Raw genomic sequence first — 24,966 nt, 5'->3', positions numbered from 1 at the left:
AATTAGCAAAAGATTAAATAGCATGTGTAATAGGATGTATCTAACTATCCAAAACAACTACCATAAAATGTCTTAATCAAGCTAAAAATTAATGCCAACCATCTGAAATTAAGTTTTAATGAAAGCAACTAAATATGTAGATTTTAACATAAACATTATAGAAGTAATTTATCTACATATGTGTCGTAACTGTTACAAAACGCAACTTGTTAACAGTAGATACCGATTGTCTTCAAAGGTAGTGCTTGTAAATGGTCCAATCACATTTCTTTTAAAACGTAAAGTAAAATTAGATGAGTGAAATGTTATCACTAACATTTATCAGCCCCGGCAGCAAAAGATCATACAATTTCTAATGATTAAATAAACTCGTATTTTTTTTTTTTTCTTAGCTTTATAATTTATTTAGGATAATTTTAGATCCTTAAACGTAAGTGTCGCAGTAAATTGAAATAAAGCCATTTATTTCAATGTACGACGGAGTACAGTACATTTCTGTCTTGTTTGAACATAAAGTTTTTTGGGGTTTTTTTTTTTTGGTTGTGAAAGGCATTTAACATGTACAAGTAGGCATGTACAAAATTCACAACTGCTTGAATATATTGCTTCCGTAAGAATATGATTTGTTTCCCCTCCTAGGAGTGAGAATGTAGAGTCCATTGTTAGTCTCTGTATTGATAAATGTTCCCTTCTATTGTAGAATGGGGTGAGTTCACTGTAGAGGCGTCAGATCCGAAAAGGAAATAATACAACTAATTCAAGATACCTACGGTAAAATCTAAGTTAAATGTATTTTATTTGTGAAAAAAACAAACAAAAACAACAACGACAACAACAAAAAACTAAAGGAAACGATTATACACATTACAAAGCTGACTTGTTTGCTTAAGATGACCCCCTGCCCCATTCTGGTTTTCCACTCCATACCAGCAGGTGGCAGTAATATACCGCATCTAACACCCAGAGAGAGGAGGAAGAAGAAGAAAATCAAATTTATAGCGCCTTTCTCCTTTTCTCGGCTATTGCCTGCAACATTTTCATTTATTCTTTAAGCTTCCAGAAGGACGCGCTTTTGACAGGCAGTATGGCGCAATCTCTGCGAAATATGCTAGAAGCAAACACCGCCAGGTTTAAGAGGTCTCTGGACCGAATCGCTGAAAAGGTATGTTGGCGGAACAAGCTGATTTTTTTTTTTTTCCATCAGTTAACTTCTAAACATTGCAGCAGAGGTGATGTTCACTAATATTGACCTTTCTTTAAACAGTATTCAAAAGTCAAGGATAAAGACGACGTGCAAGAGGTCGATATCAAAAAAATTGGACTAAGAAGTAAGTGAACTCTCATGTTTTGCCTTCAACCGTCTGGATTTTCATATAAACATGTTCATTTTTTAAGCCACCCACTGGTGACTTACTGGTATTGCACGTCAGCTAAAACTTTTAAATTGCTTATGACGTTGCGCAGATTACGTTAAAACTTGGCAAATCGCTGTAAGAATGATTTACTGCGAATACAATTTTATTAACTCTGTTTTTGTTTTGTTTTCTTGCCATTGTGCAGCTCTTTCAAAGTATTTCGCAGAGTCCAGAGACCACTTCGAAAAGTCAGCGTCACAGGTTTGTTATTTAGTCACTCATTAAATAAATGCATGAGGTGTGTTTATTAAAGCTAATTATAAAATCTGAATTCTACATGCATCCCCTCCTTAGAGCCAGCTAAATGTAAGCGATTGCTCCTTAAACTGTAAGTATACGTACCCCAATATGAAACCAGTAAATATATTTTTTTATTTTCTGTGGTTTGTATTAACTTTTTTTTTTTCTTTGTAGCAAGTGTCGCAGCACATTCTCAGGTAAACATAATGGGGTAAATAGTTGATACTCAAGCTGAAAATATCTGCTATGGCTTAATTTAAAAAGTATGTTTTTCTTAACAGTTAAATTTGTCATGTAAAGCTGATGAAGTGAAGGACTGCAGTGAACATGCTAATGAGGATAGCGGTAAGGAGACGAAAAGTCACCACAGTTTAAGAAATGCAGTGCATTGTTGAAGAAGTGTTAATATCTGGAGAATTAGCCTTTTTTCCCCAGATTACTCATAATAATCATCGATTACTAAAACAATCATTAGTTTCAGGGTTAGTTGAATAATTTTTCTTCTACTTTACAATAATGCACAGCTTTCTCTTGGTCTATCTTATAAAACCCCAACAAAACACTTTGAAGTTTGTGGTTGGAATTTAATTACCCATGCAGAAGTTTAAAAAGTATTCTAAAGTACGGACGCTCTATTGTTCTAACGTAATGTTTGGTTTCTGTACTAACCTCCAGCAGAGGGAACTCTCAAGTCATTGGATGAGACATGGAGGAACCTGTCGGAGAGCGAGCTCCTGCCAGAGGACCAAGACGAAGAGCTGCAGATGTCTCTGAGCAGTCGGTCCAACACCCTGGCCGAGCTCTACCCAACGATGGTTAGTCGGATAGAAAGAGCCTGGCATCGACAGGCCATCTGCACGACGGCCAGCTCCGTGCTGAGGCGGTACCGCCGGTGGAGGCAGCAGTCGAGGAGACTCAACACCACCTTTGACATCACAGCGAGACCCAATGACACCCACCTGAAACTGTCGGCCAGCAAGAGGCTTCTCGGAGGCTACCGCCGGTGCAGGCAGCAGTCTGGGAGACTCAACACCACCTTTGACATCACAGCGAGACCGAATGACACCCACCTGAAACCGTCTGCCAGAAAGAGGCTTCTCGGAGAGGACTCGGGCAGACCTGCAGAGAGGATGTGGACTGAGACGATACCTCGTCCTGTCCCCTCGACACTGGGGAACCTGCGTAATGGACAACAGTCTCCTGGCAGGGACAGGGGATTGCTGATCGGGGACACCCTACATTCCATCAGGCTAATGCACTTCTCTGACACTGCTAAGCCACAAGAGATGTCGTTGAACAAGACTTTCACTGTGTCTGAGTATTCCCCTCGTAAACAAACCCACCTTGCTGATCAGATCCCCATCAATGCCAAATCATCCCCAGATTCGTCCTTCAGACTTAGGAGACTTTCCATTTCTTCAGACGGAGCAGAAGTCTCAGCAGCAGAAACTCTCTCTGTGCCAGAGAGGCCCGATATCTACAGAACCCCTGCCAAGGAAAGAACAGCTAGTGCCCTCTGTCGGTCTCCTCTTGCATTTTCCAGAAGAAAATACGACGAGGATTGGTCAAGAGAACCGATGAAGCCTAGATCACTTTCCCCTTCCATGTCTTCTCCTTCCAAGAGGCCTGTTGTGCTGGTGAAGATTTTTGATCCCCAAGACTCCACTCAGTCACCCCGGCAACGGCCCGTCTTGCCTCCGCCGGCCCGGGCGGAGACTAGCCACCGCAGGTTCAGACGGAACCTCTCCTACGACTCTTCTCTGCCAGGCCGCGCCTACCAATCGCCAAAGAAAGTCGAGGACGACTACCTGAGGGTTTACCACAAGTTTGTGTGCCAGAGAAAATCGGCTCCCTTCGACGCCCTTCCTTGCCATCTGTATGGCAGAAGCTCTGAGGCTGAGAGGACCGCGTCCTTCACGTCGTTGGCAGCACTCGCCTTGTCGCCCCACCGCGCCATCCTGAGGAAGCGCCACAGGGAGCAGAGGTGTGACGGCCACCCGCAGTCCAAACGCCTCAGGTACGAGAACTACGCCTACTCCCCGGGGTCCAAGCGTCACAGCGATGAGATGCTCAGACGCTGCCAGTCGCCCAAACCCAGCGCCGTCCCTTACAGCCCCTGTAAACACAGATCCCAGGATTCTACAGCATACCTGGAGGCCTGGATGGACCGGCACCAGCCTCTCTTCTCTTCTCCGGGTAAGCCCCAGTTGGGAACCAACAGGTTATACAGGCACAGTAAATCTGAAAGCTTTGGCTGGTATTTAACTTTTATTAAAAACAGTTCTTTTGTTTTTGCATAAAATTGTCACTATATTGTGACAGTATGAGGCAGATGATCTTAAAAATTTAGTTCCTCTGGTTTTTCCCAGTGTTATTTGCAGAAATGTATCGCTCTGTCATAAACAACCAAACAGCAGAGAGGAGGGTCCTAGTGCTGTTAATCACCCTCATGTACGCATTCCTCACACCCCACCTCCTTGTTATCTGACGCTACAGCTTCTCCCCAGCAGCAGAGTCAGCCAGGAATGCTAAAGCTGGTTAGCATAGAAACTGATGACAACAGATCAAGTTTTTCTGTAACGGTGAGTTGTTTCTCTGCCAGAAGGACATTGAGCAGCATGTACACAAAGTTGATTGATTTTCCTGGCTCTGACTGGGAGATGTGCTTTTCTGCAGTGAGCGGTGGGAAGGGACTTAGGATCATTTTTTTTACAGATTAACTGTTTTATATCATACTGTCACGACATGGTGAAATTTTTAACAAATACGTAAAAAACCCCAACTTTTTTTTATATAAAAGTGAAGTACTCCAGCTTTAACTCATTAAATGACTGAAACTTAATTCATTAAACATTTTTTTTATGAATGTGGCTTACAGCTGATGAAAACTTGAAACTTGCATAAGACTCAATAATAAATTTTAACACATATACTCCCCAAAAGGAGAGTAAGCCACAAAAGATCATTCATGCTAAAGAACCTGGCTTCAAATATAAAAAGGGAAGCTTACCTGGCTAAGGAGGTAAAGAGCTGATCTGTTCAGTGGTTCGAAATCCCCATTCAGATTAAATTTTATGTTTCAAGTCCAAAATCAGTGCAGCCATCTCAATGAGATTTTAGAGCACTTCCTGCTGCTGACAGTTTTCCGTTGCTGTGAGCCATAACAAAACATCAACAGACATTTGAAGCAAGTCAGTCAACAATGAATCTGAAGTACCGTATTTTCCGCACTATAAGGCGCACCTAAAAACCTTCAATTTTCTCAAAAGCCGAGAGTTTGCCTTATAATCCGGTGCGCCTTATATATGGACCAATATTGAGCCACAACAGGTCTCGCAACTACGGTAAGCAGCCGCCGACTTCATTTTCCCCCGTAGAAGAAGAAGAGCGCGGTGCACGCTGGGTTTTGTGTAAAGACCCCAAAATGGCTCCTATTAAGAGACACGCTTACGACGCAGAGTTTAAGCTCAAGGCGATCAGTGACGCAGTAGAACACGGGAATAGAGCAGCAGCCAGAGAATTTAACATGAATCAATCAATGGTGCGGAAGTGGATATATATTGTGATTGCACTAACGTTTGATTTACCGTAACAGTATCAGACTGTTTTTTATGTGTTTATTGAATCGAGGAAAAGTTCCCCTCCACTATATGTTATACCTTGCTGTTGTTAAAAGATAAACTGTCACAAAAATACCACGTCACTGACTTTACCTCGGGGAAAATAATAAAACAGCTTTTTATTCATTTTGGGAATGAACGGAGTTTTCAGAACGCTGGTTTGTAATCTATTAATAAAGTTTGACTGACCTATCTGACTATTTTGTTGACATTCCCTTTAGTGCAGTTCCATCTAATGGATGCATAACGTTTCCCCAGCCTCTACTGTAGCGTCTATTCTATGCGCCTTATAATGCGGTGCACCTTATATATGAAAAAAGTTTTAAAATAGGCCATTCATTGAAGGTGCGCCTTATAATGTGGAAAATACGGTAACTAATAAATTCACTTGGTTTTCTAAACTGTGATGCACCTGTATGTGTTGAAATCACTTTTTCTGCCTCTCAACAGGAGGTCGATTTGAGAATGATGCATGTGATGGTTTCTCTCCCAGGTGACTTTAGTCCTTTGCAGATGTTTAGCTTTTCCTTCATCTTTACATCTTTAATCACCAGCTTTGCTTTTTCAACAGAAACTGGAGATAAATCGACATGAACAAGTAACTACAGTTGGTCCTGTGCAGAAGAACCGTTTTAGAGTGGATGTAGTGTGGCTTTTATAGCAGTCTGTTCTTATTGGATCATAGCTGAATCTAAAGCGTTCTGAATCCTTATTGCTAATTGATTATTACATATAAAGCATATATTGTTAATCTCATTGTACTTGTTTTTATCTTTGCCTTTATTAAAGTTTCAAAAAATATGAACTTGGCAAAAAGAATAAATTCAATTTAAAGACATCGAGTAAGAGTTTAATATTTTTGGTCTCCAGTTGTGTTTCTTGCACATTTTAATGTTCTGATATGAAAATGCTTGGAATACAAAGTTTTTTTCTAAACACATTTGGTGTTTAAACATACAAAGGAAACAAATATACATAGTTATTAGTGTGCTTAGAAAATTAATCACACATCCATTGATTTAGGAAAAAAGTAGTGTTGTAAAGCTCAACCAAAAGCAGTATTTTGTCGCCTTCCTAAAATAGTGGTGAGAGTCTTTTTTTTTTTTTTTAACCAAAAGATGATTTAGACAAAAAAAAAAAAAGAAATCACTTGGCAAAAAATGACTTAGACCATTATTTTAGGAAGGTGACGATTTTTAAACGGTTTAAAGTTGCGAGCAGAGACTGCAGAAATGCCTGCACCGTAGTTGTGGAACAGTTTCTTTACTTCAGATGGCAGGACTGAGTCCCTCCACTATGCAGCTGCTGCTACTGTTCCAGTTACCACTCGAGTTCTACTGGATATTTCCCAGTTAGACAGGCGGTGCAGTGGCCTACTTCCTTGTAGGAGCTGACATTCTCCTTCTGGAAGGAGGAGATTCCCTCCTGGACAGCAGAGACGAGTCCCTCCACGGTCAGATACTCGACGCTGTCGGCACCTGAGCAGCAGAACGAGCACAAGCAGAGACAAACATTTAAACATGTTCATGTATTGTTTAAAAAACAAACAAATATACCGTATGTACAGTACAGACCAAAAGTTTGGACACACCTTTTAATTCAATGAGTTTCCTTTATTTTCATGACTATTGACATTGTAGATTCACACTGAAGGCATCAAAACTATGAATAACATGTTTTGATGTTATTTTATGCACTAAACAAAAAAGTGTAAAACAACTGAAAATAGCCCTTATATTCTAGTTTCTTCAAAGTAGCAACTTTTTGCTGTGATTACTGCTTTGCACACACTCTGCATTTTCTTGATGAGCTTCAACAGGTAGTCACCTGAAATGGTTTTCACTTCATAGGTCAACCTGCCCTGTCAGGTTAATAAGTGGGATTTCTTGCCTTATAAATAGTCATGAAAATAAAGAAAACCCATTGAATTAGAAGGTGTGTCCAAACTTTTGGTCTGTACTGTATATAAAGCCTTACCAATATAACCAGCAATGTCCTTAAACTCTGGCTTGTTGGCGATGAGCTCCTCTTTGGTTGGGATGTTGATGCCCATGTAGCAGGGGAACTTGATGGGTGGAGACGCCACCCTGATGTGAACCTGCACAACCAAGGATCTTCAATCACTATCACGGTTTTGTTTATATCAATCATTAAACACTGAAGTTTACACAAAAGTAGTGAGTACTATTTTTATTAGTGATTTTTTTTTTTTTTACTTTGAACTTAAATTATCTGTTAAATTCTAGTTATAAAACATGACATTCTTTGTGTATTGCCGTCTATAGAATGAGACGTCATGTCTCAGAGACTGCACAGAAAAGGTAAAAAAAAAAAAATTGCCTTCTTTTAAAATAGAGATCAATTTATGTGTGATTTTAGTGGAATTGAACAAATTTCTTCTCCTGTGGCACTGTTACAGCCTTTCCCATCAGCAGATCCTGTTGTGAATGCTAGGCTGGTTAGCATAGCCAGCGATGGCAGTAGAGAAACAGAGGGTCGTCACACTTCACACTTAAATTCAGTGAGTTCAGATTTAGACATTTAAAATGTCTTCAATTATTGGCTTATTGTAGTTCCTTTAGGGAATTAAAGAAAACTATTCTTGACGATCATCAAGATATCAGCTGCTTTTGTCAGGCAAAAGTGTGTATTTAGCAAAGTTTATTTACCTTAAAATTGTTTACAACACTAGTATAAAAGCACTAAAATCATACTGAGCTAAAAAACAAAAATGTGGATAAAAATATCCACTTGCTAATTTCCTTAGAATTATTTATTTCACAACTTTAAAAAGGTCTTAAAAAGAGAGCTTCATTAAAACAAATAGAAACTACAATAATAGAGACAAGCTGGTAACACTTCACTGCATACATCTCCACAGAGCTAGCATTAGCTGCAAATGTCAGACCAAAATAAATAGAATAAAAACTAAACAAACACTATAAACCAGGGGTGCCCAAAGTCGGTCCTTGAGGGCCGGCATCCTGCATGTTTTAGTTCTCTCCCTGGTGGTACCAACAACCTTTTCAGCAGGTCAGTGTTCTTCTTAGGCCTTCTAACGAGCCATCATTGGATCCAGGTGCGTTAAACCAGAGAGAACTAAAACATGCAGGATGCCGGCCCTCGAGGACCCACTTTAGGGACCCCTGCACTAATCTGCATCACACCCAAGAAGTTTCTCCAACTACAGGAAACCAACCTCTGTTGCTCCAGCTTCCCGCAGCAGCTTGATGATGGGGGAGATGGTGTTGCCCCTGACGATGGAGTCATCAATAAGCACCACTCGTTTCCCTGCGAAGTTGTCGGTCAGCACCCCAAACTTCTTGGCCACTCCCAGCTGCCTCAGGCGGGTATTTGGCTGAATAAACGTTCTTCCCACGTAGCGGTTCTTGCACAGAACCTCCGTGTACGGGAGGCCAGACTGGGAGAAGGACGACAGGGAAATATTATTGTGAGTGTTGACGTTTTTCCATCTTTGAGCAGATGAGTAGAGGACTGACCTGCTGAGCGTAGCCCAGAGCAGCAGGGGTGGCGGACTCCGGCACCGTGCTGACCAGGTCTGCGTCTGTCGGAGCTTCGATGGCTAACTGGCGGCCACAGCGCTGCCTCACGGTATACACCATCTGCCCTGCGGTGCGGTAATGTCCGGTCACTATACAGCGGCTGCGTTTCCATTACAAATGTGCGCAAAAGGTTTTCGATATTCCGCTAATGTCGGCAAAACTCAATTTCGCAATTGCGACGTTTCCATTGAAAACGCAATTAAAATCACGTGAATAAGTTTGTTCACGCAATAGGTCATTAAAAAAAAAAAAAACATACCGCATCATCATCTTCCTACCACTTCCTGTCTTCTTCCAATTTATGCAATTATACGCGGCTTAATGATTAATACAGAAATATTCATACCTTCAAAAATGGAGTCTGGTCTGGCAAAATAAACGTATTCAAAGATGCAGAAGGCGGGCAGGTCTCCTTCAGGGCGAGGAATGACGCTTAGAGATTTCACTCCAAACCTGGATATCTGAACTATTTCTCCTGGTAAGACCTCCCTGTAATACCTGAGATGGACGTGGCAATGTTAGAAGCTAATACAGACTAGAGTTATGGACATGTGGAGAAACATTAAAAGCAACAAAGATTACTTTGCTCCGATGGACTGGAAGCTGCAGGACTCTGATGACACAACCCATCCCTCAGTGTCCTCTTCTCCTGCACCTAACCAGGGAGCAAAGAGTCACGTTAATCATCCACTAGCAGCGATCTGACCTCTGACAAAATCATATCCCAGGGAGCTGGGCCTCTTGTGAGGCTCCCTGTTTGTAAGAAAATGAGTTCAGAGGGAAAAATCGTGGACACCAGGAATGAAATGCGGATCCAATGTCTTTATTAGAGATCTTCATCTGGTTTCCCATCAGCCTGGACTAAACTTTCACTTCTCCTAGTTTCACAACACAATTAGAGTAATATTCTAAACAAGTGAAAATCAAACAGCAAATACCTGGACTGTGGAGCCTAGAGATGGGAACAAGCCTTCCTATGGATAGGGGCCGGTTCCCGTACGGGTCACGCACTGCGTAGATGACATCTTTGAACATGATCAGCAGCGAATAAGAGGTGGGTGTTTCTGTCATGAGGTTTTTAATTCTGCAGTAGAAGGAAACTAAAAATCAGGTAAAGAAATAATGCGAGGAGGTGCATTTTCGCAGCGTTCAGAGTTGGTAGTCACCTGGCAACCCAGTCAGGGGTGTCCAGCTCCTCCATGGGCGGAGTCAGCGCCAGCAGCTGGGTGATGAGCTCGCTGTCTGAACCGGTGGAGAGACCGACTCCATGGCGCATTACCTGCACCACAAGTTAAGGCTAGGAGCATTAGACGCAAAACGTGCTCAAAGCTGCTGTTCTGATAGGCGTTAAAGGGGCAGTATTATATGTTTTTCAGGTACATAGAATCACAATCAAGTATGTTACCTTCAGTTGTTATAAAAATGCTACATATATAAAACATGATTTAAAAGAAATTTTACTTTGTAATTTAATGCCGTGAAATTGGGCCTCTGTCTCCTTAAGAAACTCCTGCTCTTTATGAAACTCCGCCTCCAAGATGTCATCACAACATGGCTCCTCTATTAACCCTTCAACAACGTTTTTGCCAGTGTTTCACTCAGAAGTGGCTCGAATAATGAGCTCAGTAGATGTGCAGTTCCACCAGGTGTCTGCTAATTGCTGCTGACTAGTCTGAAGGAGCTGAGTGGGGGAGCCGTGGGGCAGAGCTGCTCTGACACAGAAAGTCAAAAATACAAAAAAAAGCCCAGGAGCTTCATCTGTGAAGGCAGTGCTAGGTTCACCCAGGTGTTTTGCACAGCTGAATGGTTGCCATGGGAGATTGAAAGACTTCTCAAACATGCATGAAGAAATCAAAGCAACACTTTAGGTACTTTAGGTTTTGATGACGTATAATATAACATGACATAAAGCTCAAAAACATTCATTTTACATTATACTGCCCACTGATTATTAATAAAACATAATCAGTGTTTTAACAAACGCTGATTATGTCAACTGGAGTTGACCAGCTCTCCATTGTGTGCCATGGCGATCCTGCCGTTTTCTATTCTATAAAGACTCGGCTTTATAGAATAGAATAAACTTTATTGATCCCCAAGAGGAATTAGCTTGTTGTCAAACTAAAAACTTCATATCAGACTGGGGTCTCTGTGAATGCAGTGGCTACAAACAACTATCGAGCTGGAATAAAATCAGTAAATAAATGAAAAAATGAGAGAGAAAAATGTATTTATGCCTGAAGCATAAATACTAATCACAAATAACATATAATGCTCATCCTCACCTTTTTCCTTAAGGCACGGGAGTTGACCAGCTCTCCATTGTGCGCCACGGCGATCCTGCCGTGCAGCGTGTCGACCACAAAGGGCTGGCAGTTCTGCAGCTCCGAGAACCCAGTCGTTGAGTAGCGTGTGTGGCAGATCCCAAGGTTCCCGTAGCGCAGTTGGAGCAGAGCCTCTGGTGCAAAAGCGGTGCTCACTAATCCCATGCCCTGAGAAATGCCGAGAGGGATCATTGTTTGAAATCAGATGATTCGAGTGAGAAAGGGCCTCGAAACAAACCAGGAGAGGCCGGAGCGGCCATTAAGGTGGTTCAGGGTGAAGTGTTGAGGTGTGAGGTGTGTGATCTGAGGGCACGTTTGATGCGTGTGTGAATTAAACAACTTGTTCACCTTGTGGCTCGTGTATGTAGGCGGACTGGCTCCATTGCTTGTGACAATCCCAGCACTTTCCTGACCTCTGAGGAAACAAAAACAAAATCGTCAATTTTGCTAAGATGGAGTCCTGATAAAAGATTCCATGGTCCAACAAACTCAGCTCTGATAATGCGCCTTGAGGCAGTTCAAACCGGTTTGATTTAGGCAATGAAGAAGAAAAGAGGAACCAGAGCTGGAGGAGGGGACACACACACACAAAGAAACAGAACAAAGGAGCTTCTCATTTGTGGAGCTGCCATTCATGGAGAGTCGTCTTGCTGCAGTTTCAGTCCATTTTACCAAGCTGCTTCTCAGATTACACTTGATCCCGCCCCCTCTGCACACAGCTTAAGCCAGTGGTGAGGCTGCTTTTCAGCACGTAGGCGTTGCTCTCAGGCTTAACCGCCTGGTTGCCTAGGGAACCGGGCAGCAGAGACAAAAAAAAAAAAAAAAAAAGATAGAAAGGGGGGGCCGAGGAAACGAAAACGTTTCCAGGTCAGCTCGAAACATGGAGAGAGGAACAGAGAGACAAAGAGGGGCAGACGGGGAGGTGGTGGTGGAGGAGCACGGCTCGCAGGAGAGGCCATGGGGGGAAGCAGAGGTGCTGGCTCTCGTGTCAGTGTGGGATGAGGTTGGAGCTAAGCCCGGCGCAGAGAGCAGAGGCACGTTCGAGTTGATTTCAGAGCGGCTGAGGCGGCTCAGCGTTGCGCGCGGCTGGAGGGAGTGTCAGGCTAAAAGCAGGAGTCTGGGACTTCAGAGCAGGAGGGGTGACGCGGCGGCGGGCACGTCAGCCGGCTTTGCCCCGGGACTGGATGGAAGGCCGGTGGAGGCCATCTACATTTCCTCAGTCTCAGTGCCAATGAATGAAGGTAAATCTGGGGTTACCACAAACCGTAGCACTGCTTAAAACGTTCAGCTTTGCTTAAAGAGCAAGCATGTTATACAAGTTTTGTTTTTTGTTTTTTTTTGCCTGCTTGCTCCAAAAGCTGAATTATTTCCCCAATTCAAAAAAAAAGTTTTAACAAATGTAAAAGTAGAGATGCACTGATTTAGAAAATCCTAGAGCGGGTATCAGTGACAATGTGCTCGATATACAAGGGCTGATCTATTCAGTCTAATTCTATGCTTTTTGCTCATGGTTTTTTAGAATTCCTAGTTGCACTTTAAAGAAAGTTTGTTGCAGTTTATTTTTACATGTTTGACCAAGGTAGTCAACCTATTGTTTTTATTTATTTTACATTAGGCTGTTGTACTCCTATTTGAACTGACTGAACAAATTCAAAGTTGTGCTGTTTTTACTTGTTTGACCAAGCTTGGGAGGCTATTGCTGTATTTAAACGTGCTGTACTGGTGCAGCGTTATCAAATATATTTGTAACTCAGTACATATATGTTTATGTTTACAAAAAAGAAACGTTTTAAGTCAGTTCAGCACAAATTTTCTGTAGTGGTAGGCATAGGCCAAAACCAAACCTCAGATAGAGGCAATGAAAAAAGTGGATCGGTTCATCCCTAGATAGAAATGTCTGTGTGTCTGTAGGAATAAAGGCTAGAATGCATCCCAGTCTTCCTCTCACGCCAAACGTGACCGAAGAAGGCGGCCGCCACTGGACGGACGACGAGGTGCGGGCGCTGCTGTGCGTCTGGGCCGACCGCAGCGTCCGCGAGCGCCTGAAGAGCACGCTGCGCAACAAGTGCATCTTCCAAGAGATGGCCCGCCAGATGCAGAGGAAGTTCGGGGTGGTGCGCAACTGGAAGCAGTGTCGGACCAAATACAAGAACTTGAAGTACGACTACAAGACGGCGAAAAGCGCCCACGCTGCCGCGGGCAGTGGAGCCGGGGGCCCTGGAAGGTATATGAAGTTTTTTGAAGAGGTGGAAGCCATCTTGCTGAACCAGGGACTGGAGAATGGGACAGAGGAGATGCAAAAGAGACTATACAACGTAGATGCGGCGGTGGGCCAGCTACAGACGGTGCCGTGCAACACAAGATCCATCACGACGTCAGACAACGAGATCATCATTGAGATTGAAGATGGTGGGCGATTCTGATGGATTACACACCATACATTTGAATTCAGGAAAATTAATTTTTCTATATTATATTTTCAGACGACAACAGTGATGATTATGATATTGATGGAGACATAGAAGCACAATGGAGAGGCACAGGTATGACATAATGTTTCAATCTCATTCACTGTGTAACATATGGAAAATGTTTATTGCTGACCTTCATTCATCTTCACATTACCTAAAAGTCTTATCCATTCATTTACCCAACAGCCATCCATCTTTGTTCAAAATCCAACATCCACTTGTGTGCTAAATCCAACCGTTTGCTCATTTGTATATTCATCCATCCATTTTTCTCCATAATGTATTCATCTATGCCTATCAATTGTCTGTTTGTCCATTGAACATTTATCAATCAATGTTCATCCATTTCCATCATCTGTTAATTAATCCATGCAATGGATCCATCCAGTGTCAATTTATCCATCCAACAACATTCCATCTTCCATCTAAGACTGAAACAGTAAATTAGATTAATTGTGATGACTCGATTCTTGAAGTAATTGTCATCTAATTTAGTAAATTGATGATCATTAACTGGAGTATTCAGACTCTGCTACGAATGGAGTCAAAGCTGATGTTAAACCAAAACTGTAAAATATATACAATTTGTATTTAAGATGAAATGCTTTCGTTTCTAAATATGTTTTAAAGAGGAAGGAGGTAAAACATAATTAACATATATAACTTCAGATTGAGTAAAAAAATAATAAAATCTCCTTTTAAGAACCTTTTGGTTTAATCAACAGATCTGTTGTGTTGATGTTAAAGTATTTTTTTGGTTCAGATGCATCCTTTCCTACAAATGACCAAACGTTCACTAAAGGAAACCTGTGATTGCATTTAGGCGATAAAATGTATATTCTATTGTTTTTAAAAAAAGGAATTTGGGTGCTTATTTTCATTTTTTAAAATATTGTACAAAATAAGCTTAAGTGGTAATTAAAAAAACATTAATCAATTACTAAAATCATTGTTAGCTGCAGTGCTACATCCAGTCTCATTCATTATCCAGTTCCATATTCACAGCATCCCTTTGTATCTGCCATAAATTTTTGATTTATACAATGAAGTTGGGTAAAACCGACCAAGAGTCCTCAAAAATTATGAAATTTTAACATAGCGAAATGTGCAAGAACTCTGGATCAAAGAGATTTTTACTACCTCTATTCTTCTGCACCACAGAGGCCCATTTGACACAAGCAGACTCCCCGAGCTCAGACCAGTTCCACGTGGTCACGGTGTCGGACACTGGCCGGAACTGGAGCGACCAGGAGGTGCAAGCTCTCATCCAGGTGTGGTCCGACGAGCGCGTGTGCAAGCAGCTGGAGAGCTCGACCAGAAAGAGGGACATCTTCGTCCAGATCTCCAACCGGCTCATGCAGCAAGGCATTGAGCGCGACTGGAAGCAGTGCCACACCAAGTACAAAAACCTCAAGTACCTCTACCGGTCCCTTCAGAGGAGCAAGACGGACGAAGCCGAGCGGAAGCGTCTCATGAGGTTTTATGATGAAGTGGACGCCATCATGACGCACGCCCCAAACGGCTCGCTACGCTGCAGGGGGGCTGCTGACGCCTCGCATTCGGGCCCACTCCCAGTCTTGCAGATCTGTGAGGAAAACCATCGGGTTGACGTTTGCTTAGCAAAGTCAAGCAGAGGAGCAGCAGTGGAGGAGAAAACTTGTCATAGTGATTCTGGCCTACTCACAGACACTGATGATCTGAGGCTGCGAGAAATCAGGGAGCATCAGTCGGATCAACATCACAACCCAAAGAGTGAGCTGGTCATAATTTGTCTAAATACTATTAACAGACCTTTAGTTCTTTAGCTAAACAAGAAAAAGGGACTTAAACCAACCAAAAACACGAGGCAGCGCTTTACCCTCAATATCTTTATCTGTTTTAGAATAAAATGTCAATACTGCATTGCTTTAATAAAGTAATGCATTCTACACACTGACCCTTAAAATAGGATCGTAGGGTTTGGACTTTTGTCTACAAAGTAAAAGTCCAAACAATTTCTGAAGAAATGTAAACGGGGCCTGTCAAAGTGAACCGAATCTGAGATTGTAAAGAAGAATTAGCTTCAGTGGGTTTAATCACTCAAGCCTTAAAAAGTTTAAAACAACAAACAGTTTGTCTTTGTTAAATGTCATGAAAATGTACAGAATTAGCTAAAATGCTAAGGTTAACTAAAGTATTCCCTAAACTAGCATGTTAACCACCGGTGATGTTATCCATGTACAATGCAAACAACAGTGCACATGCTAAAGTAAGCTACAATGCTAAGCTTAGCTGAAATGTAGTCAATAGCATTTGGGGTATCAATAGCATGCTGACTGACACTGATTTACTCCATTCACTACATATAGTTTAGCTTTTATATCAAAATGAGCTAAAATGTTAATGTTATTAGGACTTTTCCTAGCATATTAACCTACAGTAACATATTCAATTGAGTAACAGTAGTGTAAAAGCTAAAATGTGCAAAAATGCTAATATTAACTTAAACACTTCTATCATCACCATTTACTAATATTAACAACTTACTACCTTCATTATCGTAAGGTTAGCTAAAATGCTCACTTTGAGTATAAAGCTAATGTTAGCATGAGGTAGTAGTCCAAACATATCCCCAGTATTCAAAACTTAAAATTACTTAAACATTCACAGTATCAATATCCTGAAAAGCATGAAAACAAACTAGGTTAAAAAAAAGATTAAGCTGTCGAGTTTACTTCCTCACTGTTTTTTGCTGCATGGTGTTTGCAGGCCCCTCTGAGAGTCTGGCGGGAAAAGACGTCAACTTTCCAGCAAACAGAGGAACGAAGAGAAAAGCTGTGGATCAAGGTTTTTAAAAATCCCTCCTTTCTCTCATCACTGAGCATGTCCCATGATGTCTCAAAATGAGCGAGGGCTCTGTCCCGCGATTTGCTAGAGGCTGATAAGATGAGGATATAATTGTAGCAACAAAGAAAAAAAAAACAACTAATAAAAGACACGCACAATGCCAGATTAGGTCGACTGTGACGCAAACTATGTTTGAAGGACAGTAATGACATCACAGCATGCCGATGTTTTTACTTTCAGACTCCACATACCAGAAACCAGCGAAACTACTGAATGCAGGCCGTGCTCAGGTGGAGGCACAGTGCAAAGAGGAGCAGGAGCATGTTCCCATAATAAAGATCAAATCCGTGTGCTCCATGGCCCACTCTAATCCACCCCCGAAAACACAGGTAATCGTTAGAAACCAGTGTCACCTACAGTAAAAAAACAAAAAAAAACAACTTCTCAAGCGTTACAGGCTGATAGTTTAATGGCAGCAAGTCAAATTTACTATGAAGCAGAGTTTTTTTTATCCAATACATAGCACACCTTGGCTTTCTGTTTATGTCACATAAAAGGGTTATATGTCACTTACGTAGGTATAACAAATAAATAAAAAAGTCATTACAATTTCTTTAACATTTTATGTGTTAATCATGAGCTAATTTTTATTTTCTCTTCTTTTTGAAATTAAATCAAACCAAGTGGCCAAGATGTACTTAGAAACTGAACTAATGACATTTTAAAAAAAATTGAATTTCATCAATTAATTTATCAAACATAGACAAACCCTGCCAATCCTGCAGTTTTCTTTCTTTGTGTGAATTACATCACACATGTTGACCTTGTTACATGAAATTAGGAAACTCTTTGGTAGAATAAATTTCAAATTGATAAATGTGAAGATTACCATAAAAAAACATGAGAAAAATGGAAAAGATGCGCTCAACACTGATCAGTTGCCTTATGTGATGTCACCAGAGGCAAGTGCACCTGGAAGTTTGTTTTTGGGAGGGTAGACTCCACATTGCTTAAATAGCGATTCACGGCAAAATAAAACTTTATATGTTGTAGTGTATGCGAAAACCTAAATATAGGTTATTATTTATCTTGTATTATATTATATACATATATAATCCATTCCCTAACATTCTTGTATAATCTGTATATTCTGTATAATCTGTGCATACAGCTCCCATATTTATATTTATACACAATATCTATATCTCTTGCTATAACCCCTTATAGTCCATACATACATAGTCTTGTACATCTGTAAATAAATATTTATATCTCGTAGAGCACTTCTGGATAGATGCAAACTACATCTCGTTGCTTGTACTTGTGACAGTGCAATGACAATAAAGTTGAATTCTATTTTATTCTATTCTGAAGTGGCTTTAATGGCTTTTATAGAAAGAAGTCCGAGCAGTAACTTTAAATGTTTTACAGCACAAATTTCGCATAGTTTCTACTTAGAAATATTGAGCGGACTCAAAACGTCACACAGAAACTCCAACGCAAGTAATAGTACATTTTAAATGTATGAAATGTTTACAGGTTTGAGTTAACTTAAGCTCATGACAAAAGAGTTCAGGCAACCGTGCCTGCATTATTATTATTATTATTATTATTATTATTATTATTTTCTCCTGAACTTGACACCGGAGAGAAGCCAGTCAAGAGAGAGCCATTAGCCAAAAAATTATAAGTTATCCGTCGTTACTCAAGGCAAACCTTCACGACTCTTACCTGTGCTGTAACGCCACCAGTCCCAGAGTGAGAACCTGAGCCACCTCTAGCTGGGTGGGCCACTCTCCGGCGGCCACGCAGCCGAAAACCCCGCACTCCTCCCCAATACCGGACTCCTCAAACTCCATGCTGGCCGCGGCGCTGCGAGTCCAACGGTTACCCCGTTAACCCGAACGGACGGTCTCGTGCCCAATTGCCGCGGAACGAAGCAGCGTGCGCGTGCACGTACACTGTTGAGCGAACACGTGCTTTGTGTGACACGACGCGGCGAACAAAAACAGGTCAGATGACGCCGTTTTTAACTCGCCATCACGAGCCCGAAACACTAATTCAATCAAGGGTAAGGGGGAAAAAAAAAAAAAAGGTTAAGACGGTTTTCACCGAAGAAACAAGACGTCCTAACTCTTCATGAATGAATAAAGCGGAATTTGATCACAAACACAAGTGTTTGTACTATCCCGCTTGGTCACTAGACCTGCTGTCTCGTGTTGATCTGGTTTTCGACAAATCGATTCTCTTATCGAACTTAAAAATGGTGGCACTCCAAAGTTTTTCTCCTTAAAATTATGTGTTGGAGCTTCCTGAACCCATGTGATTGCACAACGCTGCTGTGATTGGCTGAGGGAGTCTGTGGAAGGCTGTGATTGGCTGTCAGTGAACGTAAGGTTTCGTTCCCTCTCCTGCTGCGTGCCTCCACGCCTCCCTGCTGCTGCCCCTGACAACTTTCTTTGGTTTGTATTCTAGGACAGTTTGGGACCGACCAACGCGATGGCTTCCAGCACAGGTACTGAGCGAAAAATCAACTCACGCTTTAGTAATTAAACGCAACCTACTTGATTTCTCTTCTCGCTGTTGTGCGTGATTTCAGAGTTGAACATCGGCCAGAAGCTGAGTGAGGGGAAGACAAAGCAGATTTTCGAGCTGGTGGACCAGCCGGGACTGGTTCTGGTGCAGTCCAAAGACCAGATCACCGCTGGGAATGCAGCGAGGAAGGATCAGATGGAGGGCAAGGCTGCCATCGCCAATAAGACGACTTGCTGCGTGTTCAAACTTCTCCAGGAATCTGGTGAGGACTTGGTGACGTTTGTGAACCCAAAGGTGTTGGTGCTGCAGGTTGCAGCGTGAGCTGGTGCAGATGTGTCACATTTGCCCTCAAGCAAGTTTCACACAAATTCCTCAAGATATTTTAGGGTTATGCCCATTATTCCTCCCACCTGCTCTCTGACAGTATTAAGGAAAACTAACTTATTTAGGACCCGTCGCGATAACAAATTTAGCTTGACAAGAAATTGCCACATCATTTATTGCAATACACAATAATATTGTTGTTTAGAGACCATTTTCAGGTAACATAATGGTGATGGCATAAGAATGCAAAGGCAGATTCTCAAAAATCAATAAAATTATAATGAACATTTAACAATAGAACCAGAAGACATTTTATATACCTAAAATAAATAAATAAAATGAATTATGAAGTTTCTGTAGACTAAACTGTCTTATTCAAAAAAAGGGCTGGTTGAGACCAATGCACTGGACTAAAGAAATGATAAGTCATGCAAATGGAAAATTATTGAATTTGTTTCAATTTTTCAAGCGATTTATTGCGATAACCTTAGTCTTATTAGCAGCTGAGTACTAATGATTGACATGAATGCTGGTGTGATCCTGATTGGAAAGGCCAGAGATCAGTAAGGTGACCACTAAGGACACCTTACACCTGAGGTAATGTCAGGTGTTTGCTATCTGTAAAGACAAGGTACACCTATGAATGAATTTATCTCCAAATCACTCGTTTTCTCTGCCTTTATGCAGAAGTAACTGGCTCATTTTCTGCCATGTGCCTCTTCAGTCTGGTGTGTGTAAATCAAGCGGCAGCCCGGGTCCGTCTTGTGACTTTCTTCTCATAATTCACCAGAACTTGGCCGGTCACGTTCTAATTAAGCAGAATTACATTGAGGGATGGAGCCTGTCTTCACACTGCTGACGGCTTTTTGAAGTTCTCTCTGTTTAAACAATCAGCCATTCAGTTCTTGAAATGACGATTGAGCCATTTAATTTTATCGTCTTTTGTTAACTACTCTGGAAAGGCTGGGCGTTTATTGGTGTATTTTATAAGGGATGAGTGGCAAATTAGATCTGCCCTAACCAAGCCACTCATCCCTTTGTTTTTGCCCATCCTTCCATCCATCTAAATAACAGATTTGGGATGGCCATTTGGAGTGAACCATTTGTACAGCCGTTCATTTGACATGCCCTTCCATCACTTTACACATTTGTTCGCTCTTATAGCTACTGATGTATCCAAGTTTTGTGCGTTTAAGGCAATACAAACATGAATATTCTTTCCTGTTTAGTACTGTCACACTTGTGCTAAATTTGAAAAATATGCTCAAGAATGGACGGCTGTTTCCGAGTTTGAAAAAGGGTTGAATTTGGACATTAAAAAATGTCTGGCACTCCTTCAAAAACCTGGAATGCATTTCTAAAGTCCAAGGCTGGAATTAGGCTCGAGTCTTAACACCTTGTCTTGTTTTGCAGGCATTAAGACTGCCTTTGTGCAGCAACATTCAGAGACGGCGTTCACCGCTGCCCACTGTGAGATGATTCCCATTGAGTGGGTGTGTCGCAGAGTGGCGACTGGGTCCTTTTTGAAGAGAAACCCGGGAGTCACAGAGGGTTACCGCTTCACCCCACTGAAGATGGAGATGTTCTTCAAAGTAAGCGCGAAGGCTCACGATGATTGAAATCGGCCGTCCGTAAATGGGCGGGAGCTGAATGACTGTCGTTCTCTTTAGGACGACGCCAACAACGATCCTCAGTGGTCCGAGGAGCAGGTGCTGGCGGCCAAGTTCAGCCTGGCTGGGCTCACCATTGGTCAGTGTGAGGTGGACATTATGAACCGCAGCACAGTGGCCATCTTTGAGATTCTAGAGAAGGCTTGGGCTACTCAGAACTGCACGCTGGTGGACATGAAGGCAGGTAGTCGCCCCTGCTGGTTATTTACTCTGCCCAACAACAGAACTTATTTTATTTTCCCATTCAAATCTTTGTAGATTGAGTTCGGTGTGAATGTTAAAACGCGGGAGATTGTTCTCGCTGACGTCATCGACAACGACTCGTGGAGGCTCTGGCCGGCTGGGGATCGGAGCCAGCAGAAAGACAAGCAGGTCAGAAATTATAATCATCTTTATTGTATGATGATGCACTTTCAGGGAACTGTAAAGGCTAAAATGTTTTTGGGTTTTTCCTCCTAGGTGTATCGAGACCTGAAAGAAGTTACACCAGAAGCAATGCAGATGGTGAAGAGGAACTTTGAGTGGGTTTCTGAAAGGGTCCAGGTAGGATTTACTTGATATCAGTACCTGAGGAATGCTTTGGTTTAGTGCAGCAGATAGTTGAATATTTCGGCAAAAATGTTTACATGCTAGCCACTGAAAAAATTTAAGATGGTGGCAATTTTCCAAGATGGTCCCCGAGCAGATGAATAATTTTGGTGGCAAATCGTACATAATTGGACCCACAAATCATATTTACTGATAATGTTTTGATTTTTTTCAAGATGGCCACTATTTGTCATCATGGAAAATGATTTTTACACTAAAATTTCCAACTAGTTGAATGTGTTTAGTGTCAAATCATAGCCTACATATTTTGAGCAATACAAATGAACTCTTTTTTTTTTTTTCTTTTCCCGGTGGACATTTTTCAAAATGGTTATAGTGGAGCATGTACATTTTCACTAAAACTGATAATGGTTATTGTCTGGTGGGCACAGCTAGCCACTGACATCCAAGTCATAAAAATAGGGAACAGTTTATGGCAATAATTGGTTTAAGAGTCAAATGGTGGCCATTTCAAAAACTGTCTGTCATTCTGAAATTCAAAAGGTTATTGGGGAAATATGAGAAAACATACCACCAGAAGGATGAGCATACAGATTGCTAAATATAAAGATTGCAGAGTCCACCCTTGGACAATTTTTACAGTATTCTGCAGCACTAGTTGGTGTTCTCCTTCAACATTATCTTCTGCAGTGTGCTCATTGTGGGTATTGATCCCTGTGTTATCGGTAGCTCCTCCTGGAGCCCCAAGCCAGCGGCCGGGTGGTTGTTCTGATGGGCTCCACCTCTGACATGGCTCACTGTGAAAAAATCAAGAAGGCCTGCACCTCCTATGGACTCCCCTGCATCTTGAGGGTCACCTCTGCTCACAAAGGCCCAGATGAAACCCTCCGTATTAAAGCAGAATATGAAGGTATGCATTTCTTAAGATGAGAGGGCTAACTGAGTGGTGTTTTTGCCCCATCCCTCATCTCTTATGTTTTGTTTTTTTTTCACCCCTAGGTGACGGAGTTCCTACCATATTCGTGGCTGTAGCTGGCAGGAGTAACGGCCTGGGGCCGGTGATGTCTGGAAACACCGCTTATCCCGTCATCAACTGCCCCCCTCTCACTCCAGACTGGGGAGCGCAAGACGTTTGGTCATCCCTCCGTTTGCCGAGTGGTGAGCAGAGCGCTCGGCGTCCTGTTTGCTGTTCCATTAATGGGAGGCGGGTTGATCCGTCACAGCCGCTAAGCTTTCTTGTCTTCCGTGTCCTTCACAGGCCTGGGCTGCTCCACGGTCCTCGCTCCTGATGCCGCGGCTCAGTTTGCGGCGCAGATCATCGGCTTGAGCAACCACCTGGTGTGGTGCAAGATCAGGGCCTCCATGCTCAACACATGGGTGTCTCTGAAGCTTGCTGACCAAAAACTACAAGCTTGTAGCCTCTAAGTAGCTTAGACCGACTTGTGCCCTAAACCCATATCATGCCTTTGTCCTTTAACTGTAGATCTTCCTGAATCATTCCATTAAAACAAGAATGAATAAAATGCCCATTTATTTTGTCTGTTTAATCCATCATCTTCATCAGCAGAAAGTAAAATGCAGCATTATAAAGTTTTCAGGGTTTCCCCCAGTGTATTATAAGCCTGGTGGGCCACCAGGCTAAGTGTTGCTTATTTAAGTCTTTTTAAAATATTTGCATCTCTTAAGACTTTATAGTTGGTGTTCAGGTGTTAATCGTCCAATCTTTCAATAATACATGATTATCAAGTGATATTTTCAAATTTCCTGTCGACTTTAAACATTTTTTTAACTCAAAAACACGAGGGGCCGCTGGATGAATGACTGCCCTAGCGCCCAACCACCGGGCTTAGCAGGTTTTCTGGGGGAAACGTTGGGTTTTCAATTCTTTTTACTGGCGTCTGTAATTCCTGTCTGATGCTCACCGACCGTAGCAGGTTTAAGATGTCCTGTGTAAGACGGCTCAGTGTCGGTTCCAAAAAGATGCATTATAGGTTCAGAACTTTCAAATGTTTCAGTGTTGTAAAAACACAATTCGTACGGGCCTACGAGCTTTATATAATGTACAATGTAAAAGATGCATTCATTGCAAAAATACTCTAAATCCTTGGCCACCCCCAAACCTTGCAGCCATGGGCTCCTGCCCCTGTAAGCCCTTTCTGAAGCCCAGCCCAGGTTCCCTTCATCTTTGTATTTATACAATTTCCAATTGTGGAAATATAAGCTACACCCATAAGATGTCCAAAGCTTGGGATATTATTTTAGAGTTTAACCTGCCCAAATGCTATAAGATTAAATTACTATTTATTTACTAATCAGGTGGTTTTCATTAGGAGAGTTCAGAGGCAAAGGGATATGAATATAAATGCATGCAACACTGTTTATGTTTGAGGTATTTGTTTTATAAAACTGTCCTTTTCCGCACTAACTCGTGTCGGACTGTCACGTAAAGCACACTTACATTTCAACAGCACAATTCTGCATTGTAATCACATAGTCAGAAAAATAAATCTTAAGACTAATTTTGTTCACTCTTCACTCAGACAAATGCCCGTTTTTGATAGTTGACCTCCCAGCTTCTCATATCTGCTGTGTAATTTGTTGCTGTGCTTTCTATAAATTGCTTTTTTAAAAAAAACAACACACGGTTGACAAATATTTTTCCTCCTCACTGCTCGTAAAACTCCCACAACACCATCTGCATGACACCTGGTTTGCTCTGAGTATCACTGCTGCTGCTGCTGCTAAAAAAACATATCAGAAAAACACCCCGCCAGATCGCCATCTCCTGTGCTGCAGGACTCCAGATGAACCGCCAGAGGGCGCCTGAGGCTCATCCTTTCCTGTTGCAAAATCTTAACCTTTCACTTCATTCCAGTAGTTTGTAGCCAAGAGAATGACTCATGACTACTATGCCACCATTTTCTGTTTCTTTCTTCTTCTTCTATGATATCTCACCTTTTCTTCTTGATAAAAAAAAAGAGAAAAGTATAATGATCCAGGATCTTTGCATGCGTGGGTGGCCGTGGGAGGACAGAAGTACTGTCGGCAGAGTGTGCAGATGAGTCCATGAAGAATGAAGAAGAAAGATCTTCATTTAAATATATATATATATTTGAAGTATTTAAACTCTGAAAATACAACGCAGTCACCAACAACCAACCTCCTTGTTCCCTAACCAAAGAGCTGAGACAAATCCAAAGAGCTAGAGTGGACATAATGTCCAAGTCTCTGTGACTCCAGGTTTCCTAGACAACAGTAACATGGCAACAGTCGGTCTATATACAATAATCTGCTTTTCTTTTGCATCTCCTGCCTGGCTGTTGCTCTGTGGATCTCTTTATTTCCTGTCTGTCCTCGCTGCCCTTCGTGGCTCCTCCGCCATCGTCACGGATGCAATTACAGCTTAAAAGAAAGGAGCGCAACATGAGG

At 41.9% G+C, this 24,966-nt stretch overlaps 3 protein-coding genes across 6 annotated transcripts; 2 read left to right on the top strand and 1 right to left on the bottom strand.

Moving 5' to 3' along the window:
* The first annotated feature begins 9 nt into the window (after positions 1–9).
* On the top strand, positions 10–6,421 carry LOC116725944 (uncharacterized). Of its 2 annotated transcripts, none has more exons than XM_032572374.1 (9): positions 10–1,162; positions 1,265–1,328; positions 1,561–1,616; positions 1,710–1,743; positions 1,830–1,852; positions 1,937–2,000; positions 2,331–3,851; positions 5,729–5,768; positions 5,847–6,421. In XM_032572374.1, exons 1-9 carry the CDS (start codon positions 1,085–1,087, stop codon positions 5,857–5,859), a joined length of 1,893 nt encoding a protein of 630 aa, XP_032428265.1. In that variant the 5' UTR covers positions 10–1,084; the 3' UTR covers positions 5,860–6,421. The 2 variants fall into 2 exon arrangements, with proteins under 2 accessions (XP_032428265.1, XP_032428263.1); XM_032572372.1 differs by having other exon boundaries at positions 5,726–5,768.
* ppat (phosphoribosyl pyrophosphate amidotransferase) lies at positions 6,104–18,349 on the bottom strand. Its single transcript, XM_032572375.1, has 11 exons — positions 18,191–18,349; positions 11,511–11,577; positions 11,124–11,330; positions 10,005–10,117; positions 9,777–9,922; positions 9,421–9,493; positions 9,185–9,336; positions 8,776–8,903; positions 8,475–8,696; positions 7,253–7,373; positions 6,104–6,753 (listed from the first exon to the last, which is right to left on the bottom strand). The coding sequence occupies exons 1-11, from the start codon at positions 18,316–18,318 to the stop codon at positions 6,596–6,598; spliced, it is 1,515 nt and encodes a 504-aa protein (XP_032428266.1). The 5' UTR covers positions 18,319–18,349; the 3' UTR covers positions 6,104–6,595.
* Positions 12,028–23,068, top strand: paics (phosphoribosylaminoimidazole carboxylase, phosphoribosylaminoimidazole succinocarboxamide synthetase). 3 transcript variants are annotated; one of them, XM_032572369.1, is made up of 15 exons: positions 12,028–12,403; positions 13,074–13,571; positions 13,646–13,705; positions 14,795–15,385; positions 16,382–16,459; positions 16,700–16,848; positions 18,935–18,974; positions 19,059–19,256; positions 20,732–20,910; positions 20,989–21,168; positions 21,247–21,360; positions 21,448–21,531; positions 22,267–22,447; positions 22,537–22,695; positions 22,796–23,068. In XM_032572369.1, exons 1-15 carry the CDS (start codon positions 12,043–12,045, stop codon positions 22,960–22,962), a joined length of 3,039 nt encoding a protein of 1,012 aa, XP_032428260.1. In that variant the 5' UTR covers positions 12,028–12,042; the 3' UTR covers positions 22,963–23,068. The 3 variants fall into 3 exon arrangements, with proteins under 3 accessions (XP_032428260.1, XP_032428262.1, XP_032428261.1); XM_032572371.1 differs by lacking the exons at positions 12,028–12,403; positions 13,074–13,571; positions 13,646–13,705; ... (1 more) ...; positions 16,382–16,459; positions 16,700–16,848 and adding an exon at positions 18,370–18,471 and having other exon boundaries at positions 22,796–23,064; XM_032572370.1 differs by lacking the exons at positions 12,028–12,403; positions 13,074–13,571; positions 13,646–13,705; ... (1 more) ...; positions 16,382–16,459; positions 16,700–16,848 and adding an exon at positions 18,446–18,530 and having other exon boundaries at positions 22,796–23,064.
* The last annotated feature ends 1,898 nt before the right edge of the window (positions 23,069–24,966 follow it).

This window comes from Xiphophorus hellerii, chromosome 9, assembly GCF_003331165.1.
Source record: "Xiphophorus hellerii strain 12219 chromosome 9, Xiphophorus_hellerii-4.1, whole genome shotgun sequence".
In the NCBI taxonomy this organism is placed as follows: domain Eukaryota; kingdom Metazoa; phylum Chordata; class Actinopteri; order Cyprinodontiformes; family Poeciliidae; genus Xiphophorus; species Xiphophorus hellerii.
This window is presented reverse-complemented; position numbering and strand designations above follow the sequence as displayed.